General features: G+C 41.2%; 2 protein-coding genes across 3 annotated transcripts in view; one reads left to right on the top strand and one right to left on the bottom strand.

Moving 5' to 3' along the window:
* Window positions 1–9,166, top strand: part of man1b1b (mannosidase, alpha, class 1B, member 1b) — an 11,374-nt gene extending 2,208 nt beyond the window's left edge. Inside the window, exons 5-14 of the mRNA XM_060882673.1 lie at window positions 239–366; window positions 784–857; window positions 997–1,176; window positions 1,481–1,629; window positions 1,843–2,031; window positions 3,024–3,214; window positions 4,052–4,172; window positions 4,404–4,598; window positions 5,310–5,441; window positions 6,752–9,166. Coding sequence (XP_060738656.1) covers window positions 239–366; window positions 784–857; window positions 997–1,176; window positions 1,481–1,629; window positions 1,843–2,031; window positions 3,024–3,214; window positions 4,052–4,172; window positions 4,404–4,598; window positions 5,310–5,441; window positions 6,752–6,958 — 1,566 coding nt within the window. The 3' untranslated portion in view covers window positions 6,959–9,166. The remainder of the gene's footprint in view (window positions 1–238; window positions 367–783; window positions 858–996; window positions 1,177–1,480; window positions 1,630–1,842; window positions 2,032–3,023; window positions 3,215–4,051; window positions 4,173–4,403; window positions 4,599–5,309; window positions 5,442–6,751) is intronic.
* A 17-nt stretch (window positions 9,167–9,183) lies between these two features.
* The window catches only part of dpp7 (dipeptidyl-peptidase 7), a 5,451-nt gene continuing 2,134 nt past the window's right edge, over window positions 9,184–12,500 (bottom strand). The window contains exons 5-14 of one of the 2 annotated variants that reach the window (XM_060882675.1): window positions 12,246–12,381; window positions 12,080–12,161; window positions 11,801–11,967; window positions 11,074–11,134; window positions 10,868–10,986; window positions 10,598–10,754; window positions 9,911–9,975; window positions 9,769–9,839; window positions 9,498–9,643; window positions 9,184–9,402 (exon numbers count right to left, since the gene is read on the bottom strand). In XM_060882675.1, the coding sequence (XP_060738658.1) occupies window positions 9,541–9,643; window positions 9,769–9,839; window positions 9,911–9,975; window positions 10,598–10,754; window positions 10,868–10,986; window positions 11,074–11,134; window positions 11,801–11,967; window positions 12,080–12,161; window positions 12,246–12,381 (961 nt within the window). In that variant the 3' untranslated portion in view covers window positions 9,184–9,402; window positions 9,498–9,540. Of the gene's footprint in view, window positions 9,644–9,768; window positions 9,840–9,910; window positions 9,976–10,597; window positions 10,755–10,867; window positions 10,987–11,073; window positions 11,135–11,800; window positions 11,968–12,079; window positions 12,162–12,245; window positions 12,382–12,500 lie in introns of both variants that reach the window. The other variant, XM_060882674.1, reaches the window with a different exon arrangement.

The following is a 12,500-nucleotide window of genomic DNA, read 5'->3' as shown; positions in this document are numbered from 1 at the left end:
CAATGTTTGATTACTTTTAAATTGACAAGCTGACATAACTAGAGAATGTCAGTGGGGATACAAACTTTTGTGTTATCTTAAAAAGAAATAAATAAAAGTAGTTTTGTATATTGTGCAAAAATTCCACAATTTTGTTAATAAATTGTAAAATAGAGACATGTTTTATTTTCCTGTTTAAGAAACCAAAGTGGTGTAAACCTGTGCACTCACCTGAAGGTCTGTTTCTCTTCTTTACCAGAGAAAGGGCTCTCGTAAGCGAGGGCCTCCTGTCCTGCAGAACCGTGTCCAGAATAAAGTAAACGGCTCTGAGCCGCAGAAAGTAGAGATAAAGACGATGGTGGAGGATGGGACCAAGTCTCTAATCAGGTCAGACAGCTCAGAACTGGAATTGTTCAAGATATGACTTAACCAAAATTTTTTTTTTTTTTTTTTTTGTTTTTTGGATGGAGCAGAACTGAGGAAAGAACTGAAGCTCAGCTGTAATGCAGACGCAGGGGCAGATGTTGAATTATATCAATAAAGATTTAAAATGTTTAACTGTATGCTAAATATTTATGGCTACAATTATTCCACTATACTGGATGGTGTAGGATGAGACTGATGATAGTCACTTGGATGATTTACTTGACTAAAATATGTGTTGGGGGAAACACCACACTCCATCTACTACATTTACAGAATTAATACCCCAGATATGACCTCTTGAAAAAGATCTATCTTAACATCATTTTAGATGTATTTCTGGATAGAATGTCATCTCTGTTTTTTTTATGTTGCTCGTAGTCGGCGTGACGCTGTGCAAAAAAACGACAAAGGCACAGATGCTGAGAATAGAGAGGCGGAGGACCCCACCGTAGGTCAGTGTTTGTGCTCTTCGCTTCCTCTGTTGTAAATATTTTTTAAGCTGCCAGAGCAGAAACAGACTGTGAATCCGACTGTGTTTACATTTTGTTTTGACATTTTGCAAAGATATTCTTCTCCTTTATGGCTTTCCAGTGGCAAGCAGGCTGGATGCAGTGAGAGAGGCTTTCCGACATGCCTGGAAAGGCTACACAGACTTTGCCTGGGGTCACGATGAGCTCAAACCCATTTCTAAATCTTACAGTGAATGGTTTGGGCTGGGGCTAACTCTTATTGATGCACTGGACACCATGTGGATCTTGGGACTGAAAAAAGGTAAGGTGAGATCTTTAAAAGGTGACATCTTGGCAACAAACAGGTTTGCTCGGATTTCTTATATGGGTGTGGTTTTCTACTACTCTGACTTCACATGGCTTTTCATGAATTCACGTACATTTTTTTTTTTCATTCTGAATGTTACAATAATTCTATATATGAGATGATATGTGATGTATGATATTACCTCGGAACCCAGGAACTTGCATTAGAAGTAAACGGAAATTGGTGCTGCTAGGTATTAGTGCATCATAAAAAAAAAATATGTAGCAGTGTCATCAGCTAAATTCTCATCTTCTTACAGAGTTTGAGGATGCCAGGCAGTGGGTGGCCACACAGCTGTCCTTTGGGAAAAACGTGGAAGTGAACCTGTTCGAGAGCACCATCCGCATATTGGGCAGCCTGCTCAGCACTTACCATCTGACCGGTGATGCATTGTTCCTGGAGAAAGCTGTGAGTGTGTGTGTGTGTGTGTGTGTGTGTGAGAGAGAAAGTCAGTCGTATGTTTATCACATTATCAGTTGCCTCCTCCACTCCTTCTGTTAGCACATGTTCGGTTTCCATTCCTCCTCTTAGCTAAGTGTCAGCTTGTGGAATTAAAAAAAAACAACGCTTCTGATCTCAGTCTGTTAATGCCATCGATGTTTGCCGTACATGATCACGCAGAAAGACATCGGCTCAAGGTTGATGCCTGCCTTCAATACGCCTTCGAAGATCCCGTACTCGGACGTGAACATCGGGAGCGGTGTGGCTCGTCCACCACGCTGGACCTCCGACAGCACGGTTGCCGAGGTGACCTCCATCCAGCTGGAGTTCCGAGAGCTGAGCCGACTCACTGGAGACCCCAAATACCAGGTATGTCTGTGTGTATGGGGATGTATGGGTGGTGTGTGTGTGTGTGTGTATGGGGATGTATGGGTGGTGTGTGTGTGTGTGTGTATGGGGATGTATGGGTGGTGTGTGTGTGTGTGTGTGTGTATGGGGATGTATGGGTGGTGTGTGTGTGTGTGTGTGTGTATGTATGGGTGGTGTGTGTGTATGTATGTTTGGGGATGTATGGGTGGTGTGTGTGTGTGTGTGTATGGGATGTATGGATTGTGTGTGTGTGTGTATGGGATGTATGGATTGTGTGTGTGTGTGTATGGGATGTATGGATTGTGTGTGTGTGTGTATGGGATGTATGGATTGTGTGTGTGTGTGTGTGTGTGTATGGGATGTATGGATTGTGTGTGTGTGTGTATGGGATGTATGGATTGTGTGTGTGTGTATGGGATGTATGGATTGTGTGTGTGTGTATGGGATGTATGGATTTTGTGTGTGTGTGTGTGTGTATGGGATGTATGGATTGTGTGTGTGTGTGTGTATGGGATGTATGGATTGTGTGTGTGTGTGTGTATGGGGATGTATGGATTGTGTGTGTGTATGGGATGTATGGATTGTGTGTGTGTATGGGATGTATGGATTGTGTGTGTGTATGGGATGTATGGATTGTGTTTTTGTGTGTGTTTGGGGATGTATGGATGGTGTGTGTGCATTTTTAAAACATCATTATTATAAAATGTATAAAATTATATTTTAAGGAACAATATTCAGTTAAATGAGTTTGCATGTAATTATAAATCAAATTATTATTAAAAGCAAGAAAATGAATAAATAAAATTCTGCCAATTATATCAGCTCAATGCAAACAGTCTATCAGAAACACATCAGGAGCTTCAGATGATGTTCACACCAAACCTCAGGAAGAAGAAAGCGTGTGATTTCTGTGGCTTTGATCATGTCATGGTTGCGTTGTGTGTTTATATCTGAAGAGAATTTGACGTTATTCCTTTTCTTTCTCTCTCTAGGCTGCTGTGATGGAGGTAATGAGGCAGGTGCACAAACTGGAAGGAAAGCACGATGGCCTCGTGCCCATGTTCATCAACACCAACAGCGGGCAGTTTACCCACCTGGGCGTGTACACGTTGGGCGCTCGAGCTGACAGCTATTACGAATATCTGCTCAAGCAGTGGATCCAGGGAGGCAAGACGGAGATGGAGTGAGTCAGCTCAGTGTGGGTGTGTGCGTGCGTGTGTGTATGTGTGTTCGTTCTCAGCAGGTACCATAAATCTGGATTATGCAACCTGCTCAGAGTCGACAGCTCTCGTTCCCTTGTGGTGTTTGATGTGCTCAGGACTCATCTAACTCTCGACATTTCATAGTGTGATTAAACTGCATGGGGCCTCTTTACCCTGCTGCATCAAGTGCTGTTGGGTAACGCGTTCCCTGAGGGTGTGTGGGTGTTTGTGTCTGTGTGTGTGTGTGTGTGTGTGTGTGAGAGAGAGAGAGAGAGAGAGAGAGAGGATAACACTTTAAATATTCATAGCTAGGTGAGTGAGAGTGGATTAATCTTCAGGTGCAGATGTGTTTCAGAGTATATGCATTCATATTACAGGTTTGTTTGCACAACCTTATCTCAGACTAAGCTTTCAGATCTTGCCAGTGGTGCAGCTTATGAATCATGGAAAATAGGAAGTGTGTGTGTGTGTGTTTAGTATTTTTAATTTAGCAGAGTTAGTTTCCATTAAATTTATTCTGTTTTTAAAAAAGACAACCCCTGCATTACAGACTGTCTGTCAGGAGGCTGCGTTAGGTGTTTGCACATGAATTGTGTCTTACTATTCAACCATCTGCAGCCTTCCTTTGGCAAAAATAACCTTGGTTTTTTTTTATTTTTTTATTTTGTTTTTTGCTTCAAAATTCCAGTGTATTATTTTTAGTCTGCGCCTCGGTGCCTTTTCAGTGTCGGCATCCCGTACAACCCTGCAACGTCGTCCTGAGAATGAAAACGAACTGTCAGACGCTGACATGTTTACGTTGTTGTTTTTGTCTCCAGGTTGTTTGAGGATTACATGCAGGCGGTGGAGGGGATTAAAAAGAACCTGCTGAAGAAGTCTTCTCCTCTTGGCCTTACATTTGTAGGAGAGCTGTCTCATGGACGCTTCAGTCCCAAGATGGTAAATGAGACTCTTCTGGTTCAAGGCAAATCCAAACATAAATGAAGTTTCTAATTTTAGACTTTCCCCTCGGAGTCAGACTTGTTTTACCCTCTGAGGTCTTTACAGCCCATTTCAGTTGCAATTAATGGAAGAAGAAAAAAGTCTCCAAACACGAGATCAAAGAGGCCTCCCACAGAAGCTGCCTTAAATAAAGCGTTTATTGTGTCTTTGCTCTCTTCTTTCGTTCAGGATCATTTAGTGTGCTTCCTGCCTGGCACGCTGGCCCTGGGGGCACACCATGGCCTGCCCACCGAGCACATGGAGCTGGCCCAAGAGCTGATGGAGACCTGCTACCAGATGTACGCACAGATGGAGACGGGCCTGAGTCCTGAGATCGTACACTTCAACATGCAGACAGGCAGCACACAGGATGTGGATGTTAAAGTGAGCTTAATTTACAGCTTAAAATACTAAAATATACACAACCAACAATATCACAATAGCAGCACTGCAGATATCCAGGATGAAGAACATGCGTATGTTTAATTCCGTGCTCAGATTCAATTGAACTGATTGTAGGGGTTTATTTCTACTTTAATTCTTAATAGGAAATGAAACCTGATCTATATCTGGACTTGAAAGCGGAACTGAAATTTTTCACATTAAATTCATAAAAAAAATTGTTTTCGTCACATGCACAATCACACTCCGTACGACATGCAGCGAAATGCTTTTTATGACTGTGTTTGTAAAAATAAATAGTACATAATTAAATGGAAATAGCTGTGTAGAACAGAGGAAAAAGACATACATCATACAAATACAAAAATTTATATGGAATATGGACATTGTGTTGTTGTTTATGAATAAATTGCATGTGTGTGTGCAAGGTGTATGCAGCTGTAGTGCATGTTTCAGATAGTTCTTCTGTGTCACTACTACTTTTAATGTGTTTTTACACACAGACCGACATTTGTTCTTATTTATAGTAGAATGTATAAGGAGCAATTTAAAGTCCTCTTCTGCTCTGTATATCTCTAGATATCTGATTAGAATTGTAAAATGAAATAGATGTTGTCTGTAGTTGTCGGAGCTGCTGTTCGATCTTACCTGGCTGTTATTGATTGATTGATTGTTATTTTTGGCCACACACAGCTTGCAGACAGACACAACCTGTTACGGCCAGAAACCGTGGAAAGCCTCTTCTATCTGTACCGGCTCACCAAGGACAAGAAGTATCAGAGCTGGGGATGGGAGATCTTTCAAAACTTCAACAAATACACCAGGGTAGGAAGGAAAAAAAAAAACAAAACAAATGGGTTTTTTTATTTTTAATTTTAATACACAGTACACTATTAAAGACTCCGACTCCGGTTTCACACTGGTGTTGGCTGGCAGCCAGAGCGTAGAGAGAGTGTGTGTGAGCCTGGCTCCAGTTTCTCTGGCACACATCTACTCGAAATGTTTCAGATGCTTTGATTTAACACTTTTCTCCTTTCGTGTAAACATTGAGCTGATCTTTTACAGCCCACTGCTTATATATATTTATTTATTTATTTTTGAAAATACTACTGAAGCTAACTTTCAGTGCCAAAAGAACAGCATTATTCTTTATTTTATTATTCATTATTTTTGAAAATACTATAATCATGGTTCTCAAAGTGGGGCGTGTGATTTGTACAGTTTTATTTTAATAATGGGTTAATAATATATTAACAATAAGTGTTGTGCAAGTTACTAAGAAATAGTAACTAGTTACCGTTACTAGTTACTTCATTCAAAAAGTAACTCAATTACTTTGTTGATTACTTACACCAAAAAGTGTAAAACGCGTTACTGTTAAAAGTAACTTTTTAGTTACTTTTTTTAAAGAACGTTCTTTAATGTTCCCATTAATGGATAAGACCTTCGAACCAGAAAGACACAGCTTACATTTGACTAAAAGGTTTTTTTTGAGAAACTCGACTTGCTCTCGCCTCGACTCGCCATTACTGCCACACATACTTGAATAAACGGAAACACACCCACAGTGCGGCGTCTTCGTGTGTACAGTGTTTGGCATCCACCAATCCTACAATGCGTCACTGCTGTAAACAGGTTAGGCTGTAGGCGACACTTCAGCCTAAATTAATTAATTTAACAAAGTAACGGACAAACGCACCATATGGTACTGGAGTAACTTTATTTAAAAAGTAACGTGTTAGAGTATTAGTTACTCAACTGCTTATTGCCCAACACTGCTTATAACGATTACTTGTAATGTTAAGAGGACTATAAAGCAATTTCAATAACAGAAAGTGCAAAATGATTATTACACATTTAATAGTTCTGTCTTTACAAGGTGTCCTGTAAGTCCAGGATTATCGGGTAAAACAAAAAAAAAGCTTTTATGTAAAGAGTAATTTTTCTCAGTACTCAATAAAAATATCCTATGAACAGAATGATTTTATTCTTCCTTGCTCAGGCACGTTATTGTCTGTAAACAATATTGAAATGTGCTTTAACTCTGTAATGCTGAACCCCCAGTATGTCAGGGATTTCTATTATTAATATCAGTTTATTATCAGTGCATTTCTGACTGTAGCTCTTGTTCTCAGGTGGATACTGGTGGTTACACCTCCATCAATAACGTGCGAGACCCGAAGTCTCCCAGTCCACGGGACAAGATGGAGAGCTTCTTCCTGGGCGAGACGCTTAAATACTTCTACCTGCTGTTTTCAGACAACTCAGACCTTATTAACCTGGACACGTACATCTTTAACACAGAGGCCCATCCTTTGCCCATATGGCCAAAGGCTAAGTGACGGACACAGTCTCTCTCTCTCTCTCGCTCGCTCTCTTGCTCTCTCTTATACACACACATTTCTCTCAGGGTTTTACAGAAAGACTTCTCAGTTCCTTTGATATCTAAACTGCCTTGTTTCTTTTTCCTATTTTGGGAACAAGAAGCATTTCGTAATTGGACTCTTAATTTTCTAAAAGCGTTTACTAAAGTCACGTGATACACAAACCAATCAGAAGACAGACCGAAGAAGCAGCGTGCTTCTTTTATAACAGCGTAAATCTCGCCTTCGCTCTACACCGCTTCGTCAGTGCATGAATGAGAACTAATGCCGTGGATGATCAGTGATATCCAGCATGAACGTGCTGAACTCCTCTGAGGAAGCTTCAGAGATTACAGCAGAAATCACAGCGCTGTAGAGCACAACGAGACGGGACAAACAGAGACAGGCACGAATTCCGCTGTCGTTTACACACCTTGTTATTTATCCGTTTAAATCTGTGCAGTCGTATTCAGTCCTAGAGTTAAATTCACTTTCAAGCTGTGAACCTTTGTATAGACTTTGAGCACTTTATGGCTTTCCACCTTCCCCTTCACCATCAAATCTGCCCTGTACCACCATTTTATTTTCCCCACAGTTCGCGTCGTTTGAGTTTTTTTATCCCTTAAAAGGAAACTTTGTGTGTTTTTTTTTTTTTTTATATTATACTAGATTTCGTTCTGTGCCGCCTCGAACACAGAGATCACTGCCATTCCTGTATATAAGGAAAGTAATGTTATGTTTTGGTGTCGTAACATTTTCCCCAACGAGACGTGTTTTTATTGTACAACGCCACCTGATGCTCATTGCACAGGGGTCTAGGCAGAAGTATACACCTAACACATGGACCACGAATTCATTTAAAGACTTGAATAACTCTCCTGGATTGTTGTTGCTTTTTGTTTTTAAACCCTCCGGCTGTCATTTCAGAGCCATATGAAAATTAGACAGACAAGGAGCCAGAATATGTGGGAAAAGGCGACCGTTTCACTCTCGATTGTCCTAACATCACAGTTCTTTTAGGAGATCTTGCATCGTTTTTTAACAGTCGCTTGCAGTCGACTTCAAAGCAAATAACGTTTATATGAATGCACTTGATCCGAGTCGGTCTATAAATCTAGATCAATCTGAGGAAGATTTATTATATGCATACATGAGACTTGTTAATGAGGTAGAGATTTAGTTTTAGCGTTTCTGGAAGTCATCTCCAGCGTCAGCAGGTTTGGAACAATCAGCGTTTAAGTCTTCAGGATGGAGCACTTTTCGTCTTCCTGATCACACAGCTGCTTCTGTGCTTTTATTAACGCAGTGCGGAAAAGGATGGAGCTGTTTATAGCTGTTAGAACACGGCGTTACAGGGATTTCTCGGGTGTTTCACAACATCGGAAGCAACTTTAAACCGAACACTTTTTTTTTTTTTAGTAAAATGATAAATTGGTAGTCGGTTTTTATCCTTAAATATTTCTTATCAGGTGATGATAACACATCACCTCGTTCATACGATGCCGGATATTGGACCATCGTGGGTTTAATCGCCACGTCTCCATTGTTGCTTTCGTTCAGTCCAGAGCTCAGAGCCAAGAAGGGCTGAAAAACACCATGTGTTGTTCTGCTTGTGCCTTTTAAATCTTTACTGAGCAATGCTAATGAAGTCTAATGAGGTCTATTTTGATTCTTGAGACTCATGTTTTTATACTGAAATGACATGAATATGGCTGTGCATTTAATATTTAAAGATTTGTTATAGATCATAAGAAATCTTTTCCTTTTTATTTATGATCGGTTCAATTCCATTAAGTTAAACCGCTGATCAATAAAACCAGCTCATGTGCATTTTGTAGTAATGTACTAAATGTACTAATGGCCAACGTGTATATATTACATGTACAATTAAGGGCTTCGTATGTCACTTTTTTCCTCCCCAGTGATGAATGTGTAAGTTTCTTAATTTATCATCCATTGTTATTATTCTGATTATTATTGTTCTTCTAGAGATTGACCAAAGACATGGCTGTTCAAAAGAAGACCTTTTTTTGTGATGCTGAAAGACATGAAATCATTCAAATGTGTGTTCACTGATGATGTTAATGTGGAAAAAATGTGTCACTGGTTGATTGCTTTAAGAGTCGTGTGTGTAATGTGAGGTTGTGTAAAAGAAAAACACTGCCAATAAACTTTTATAAAAACTTGTGGAAAGAGATACTGAATGGCGTTTGTGGAAAAGTGATTTTAATTGCACTTAAATGTACTAAAAACATTCCATGATAATTACAGGTTACAATAATTACAATAAAGTAAAATTGAATTTAAAAATTCATTGCAACGACATTAGACGTCTTTCCACTTTTATCTGCCTCGTTCCACCTATATCTGCCTCAGAAGGGTTCTTTTTTCAGGGCCAAGGCCAAAACTGGCAACTGCCCTATCTGGGGGGGGAGAATTTCAGGGCCAGAAAAAATAAAATTGAATGTGAAAATACTAACCATTTTATGTGCTGAATGTTGTGAAATTTGATTCTTACATGTGGAGCTTTTAAAAAGTACAAACGTCATCTGGAAAGATTTTCAAAGCATCTTTTCTCTCGCAGCTTTCACCCACTGAGCGATGATGATGTCCTCCTGCTGCCGTGCCTTCGTCACTGACGCAGGATCACGTTCGTCAGAGGCCCTGCGACACAACACGACCGTCACGTTACACCATAAACGCAGATAAGTGTAGGTGTGTGTGCTCGAAAAACTGTGACCGTGCTTTCAAGTCACATCAGATGACGAGTGAAGATTAAAGGATTTTACCTTAAATCCAGATGATGTGCTCCATCTGCTATGTTGATTGCGATTAAAGAATCACTAAGTGACTTTCTGACCTGGAAGAAAAATAAATAAGTAAATCTCCAGTGATCAGCTGATCGTGTGTGTGTGGGGTCTCGGCTCTTACCCCTCCGTTAGCCCATGGGTCCAGATCACCGTTGGAGAAGATGATGTTGCTGGCAGTTGAAAGAGCTGGAAAGAGCGGGGCAAAATGACTCACTAGTCACTTTAATATGAACACCTGTAACAAGCTGAAGAAGGCAAGCTGAGATGCTTTTCAGCTCACCACTGTTCTAAAGACTGATTGTTGTTCATTCATTCATTCATTCATTTCATCTTCTACCGCTTATCTGAACTATCTCGGGTCACGGGGAGCCTGTGCCTATCTCAGGCGTCATCGGGCATCAAGGCAGGATACACCCTGGACGGAGTGCCAACCCATCGCAGGGCACACACACACACACTCTCATTCACTCACGCAATCACACACTATGGACAATTTTCCAGAGATGCCAATCAACCTACCATGCATGTCTTTGGACCGGGGGAGGAAACCGGAGTACCCTGAGGAAGCCCCCGAGGCACGGGGAGAACATGCAAACTCCACACACACAAGGCGGAGGCGGGAATCGAACCCCCAACCCTGGAGGTGTGAGGCGAACGTGCTAACCACTAAGCCACCGTGACCCCCAATTTGATTATTAATTGTGCCTATTTACTTATAAATTAAACTCAACATATTGTAACTTACACAAAGTCATGTGCTCTCTCTCTCTCTCTCTCTCTACCCCCTGTAATGTGTGTGTTTACTCACCATCAGCCCAGTACTGGGTTTTGAGCCAGCCTGGCCGTGGCAGCACCCCCCAGCGCTTAGCGCAGTACACCTCTCTCATGCTCTGTGTGAAGGGCATGGGGGGAAACATGTCTGTCACATTGTCGCTCTCGAAGCACATCTCGATCTCCGTGCATGCCTGATTGCGGCAAAAACAACACGGTTGGTGCCACAGTTCATGAACCTAAACCCTAATGAAATAAATGACCTGCAAGAATAGGATCACGGCCTAAACAAACGATCCTCACGCACCTGATAGTCCCAGGCGTAGCTGTTAAAGCCGAGGCCACAACCTGTCGGATCTGCGCACTCCACGTACAGCGAGTAAAGATCAAAGCAGCTCTGCTTCCCTGTAGAGTTATACACAATACCTGAAAAGATGTGCAGAGGCATCAGTTACTGACATGAAACGCAGACTGAACCAATTTTTCTCCAATTTTAAAGCACAGCTTCCTCACCCACGGTGTCTCGAAGCGCAGACAGCACATCACTTTCATTCAGCATCATCTCACACGCCACCTACAGCACAGACACAAACAGACTCGAACACTAAGCACATAGCACTCGAATACGGACAACATTTACATTTGCAGCATTTGGCAGATGCCCTTATATCCAGAACGACGTACATTATCTAATTTTTTTTTTTTATACAAATGAGCAATTGAGGGTTAAGGGCCTTGCTCAGGGGCCCAAGAGTGGCAGCTTTGTGAAGCCCAACACCTTAACCACTAGGCTACCACACGCACAACAATGAGCCTGTTCGCGTCATGTGTTCGCAAATGACTGTAATTAAAACCTTAGCGTCTTTCACGCGCTCATTAATTACCACTTAGGAATCCCTTAGAGGCTTTAACTTGCCTTTGTATGTCATCACGTTACAAAGCATGCCGTCATTCCTCCACATTACAAGCCTTACACGACTTCCAAAACATTTTCACTCCAAATGAATGAACGTACAGTTTTATTCTTAGGTTTCTTTACATATAGTTATCTTTAGTTTCTCTTGTAGTTTAGAGCAGAATGAAACTGGGTTTATCTGCACTCATCATGTCTGCGAGGCAGAGAGGGGAAAACTGTCATGCTGTGCTGTTTTTATACCCCAGAGTGTATTATTAGCCTGGGAATGCAGTATCTCTCTGAATAATTGAGAAAACGTTGAAGGAAACAGTGAGAATGTTGTACCTTAACAGGAAAAGCAGGCATTTTTGACATAAAGCTGGTTTCATACGGGTAGTCTAACATAGCCAGGTACGTAAAGGCATTGCGCAGGAAACCGTTCAGCTGGTGAATGTCTTTATCCGAGGACGGAGTCTTGCACAGTAAAAAAGCAGACTGAATACGACTGTATTCTAGAGAAGGAACCAAAAAAAGAGAGAGAGAGAGAGAGAGAGAGAGAGAGAGTGTTTAACCAAATGATTGTGTTTTATCATCAAATTTCCATGACCATTTGTAGATAATCACCTTTTTGTTGTGCCAAAGCCTGAAGTTCCCGGAAAGCAGCTTTCACTGCATCCTTACAAGATGGGTTATAATTCTCAAAATCCTGCACAGAGTTAGAAATGAAATGAAAGCTGGAAGTAAAACACTGCACAATGTTTGAGCACAGACGTGTACAATGTTTACTTACAGCTGTAACATCATGGAAGAACTGCCTGGAGTCACCCAGTCCTGCTGTAGATAAGATAGGAGCGCTGGCAGCTAAAGCCCCAGCTACAATATTAGGGTAGCGTATTCTCATGTACACACTCAACATGCCCCCGTAACTAGAGCAGGGGGGAAAAATGAACATTGGATGAAAGGGTTAGTTTCAGTCGCATTTAGTAGGCATACAAAAGCCAATATGGAAGTGATGGAAGTTGAACAAAATGCCAGCAAAACGTGA

This window comes from Tachysurus vachellii, chromosome 12, assembly GCF_030014155.1.
Source record: "Tachysurus vachellii isolate PV-2020 chromosome 12, HZAU_Pvac_v1, whole genome shotgun sequence".
Lineage (NCBI taxonomy): Eukaryota > Metazoa > Chordata > Actinopteri > Siluriformes > Bagridae > Tachysurus > Tachysurus vachellii.
This window is presented reverse-complemented; position numbering and strand designations above follow the sequence as displayed.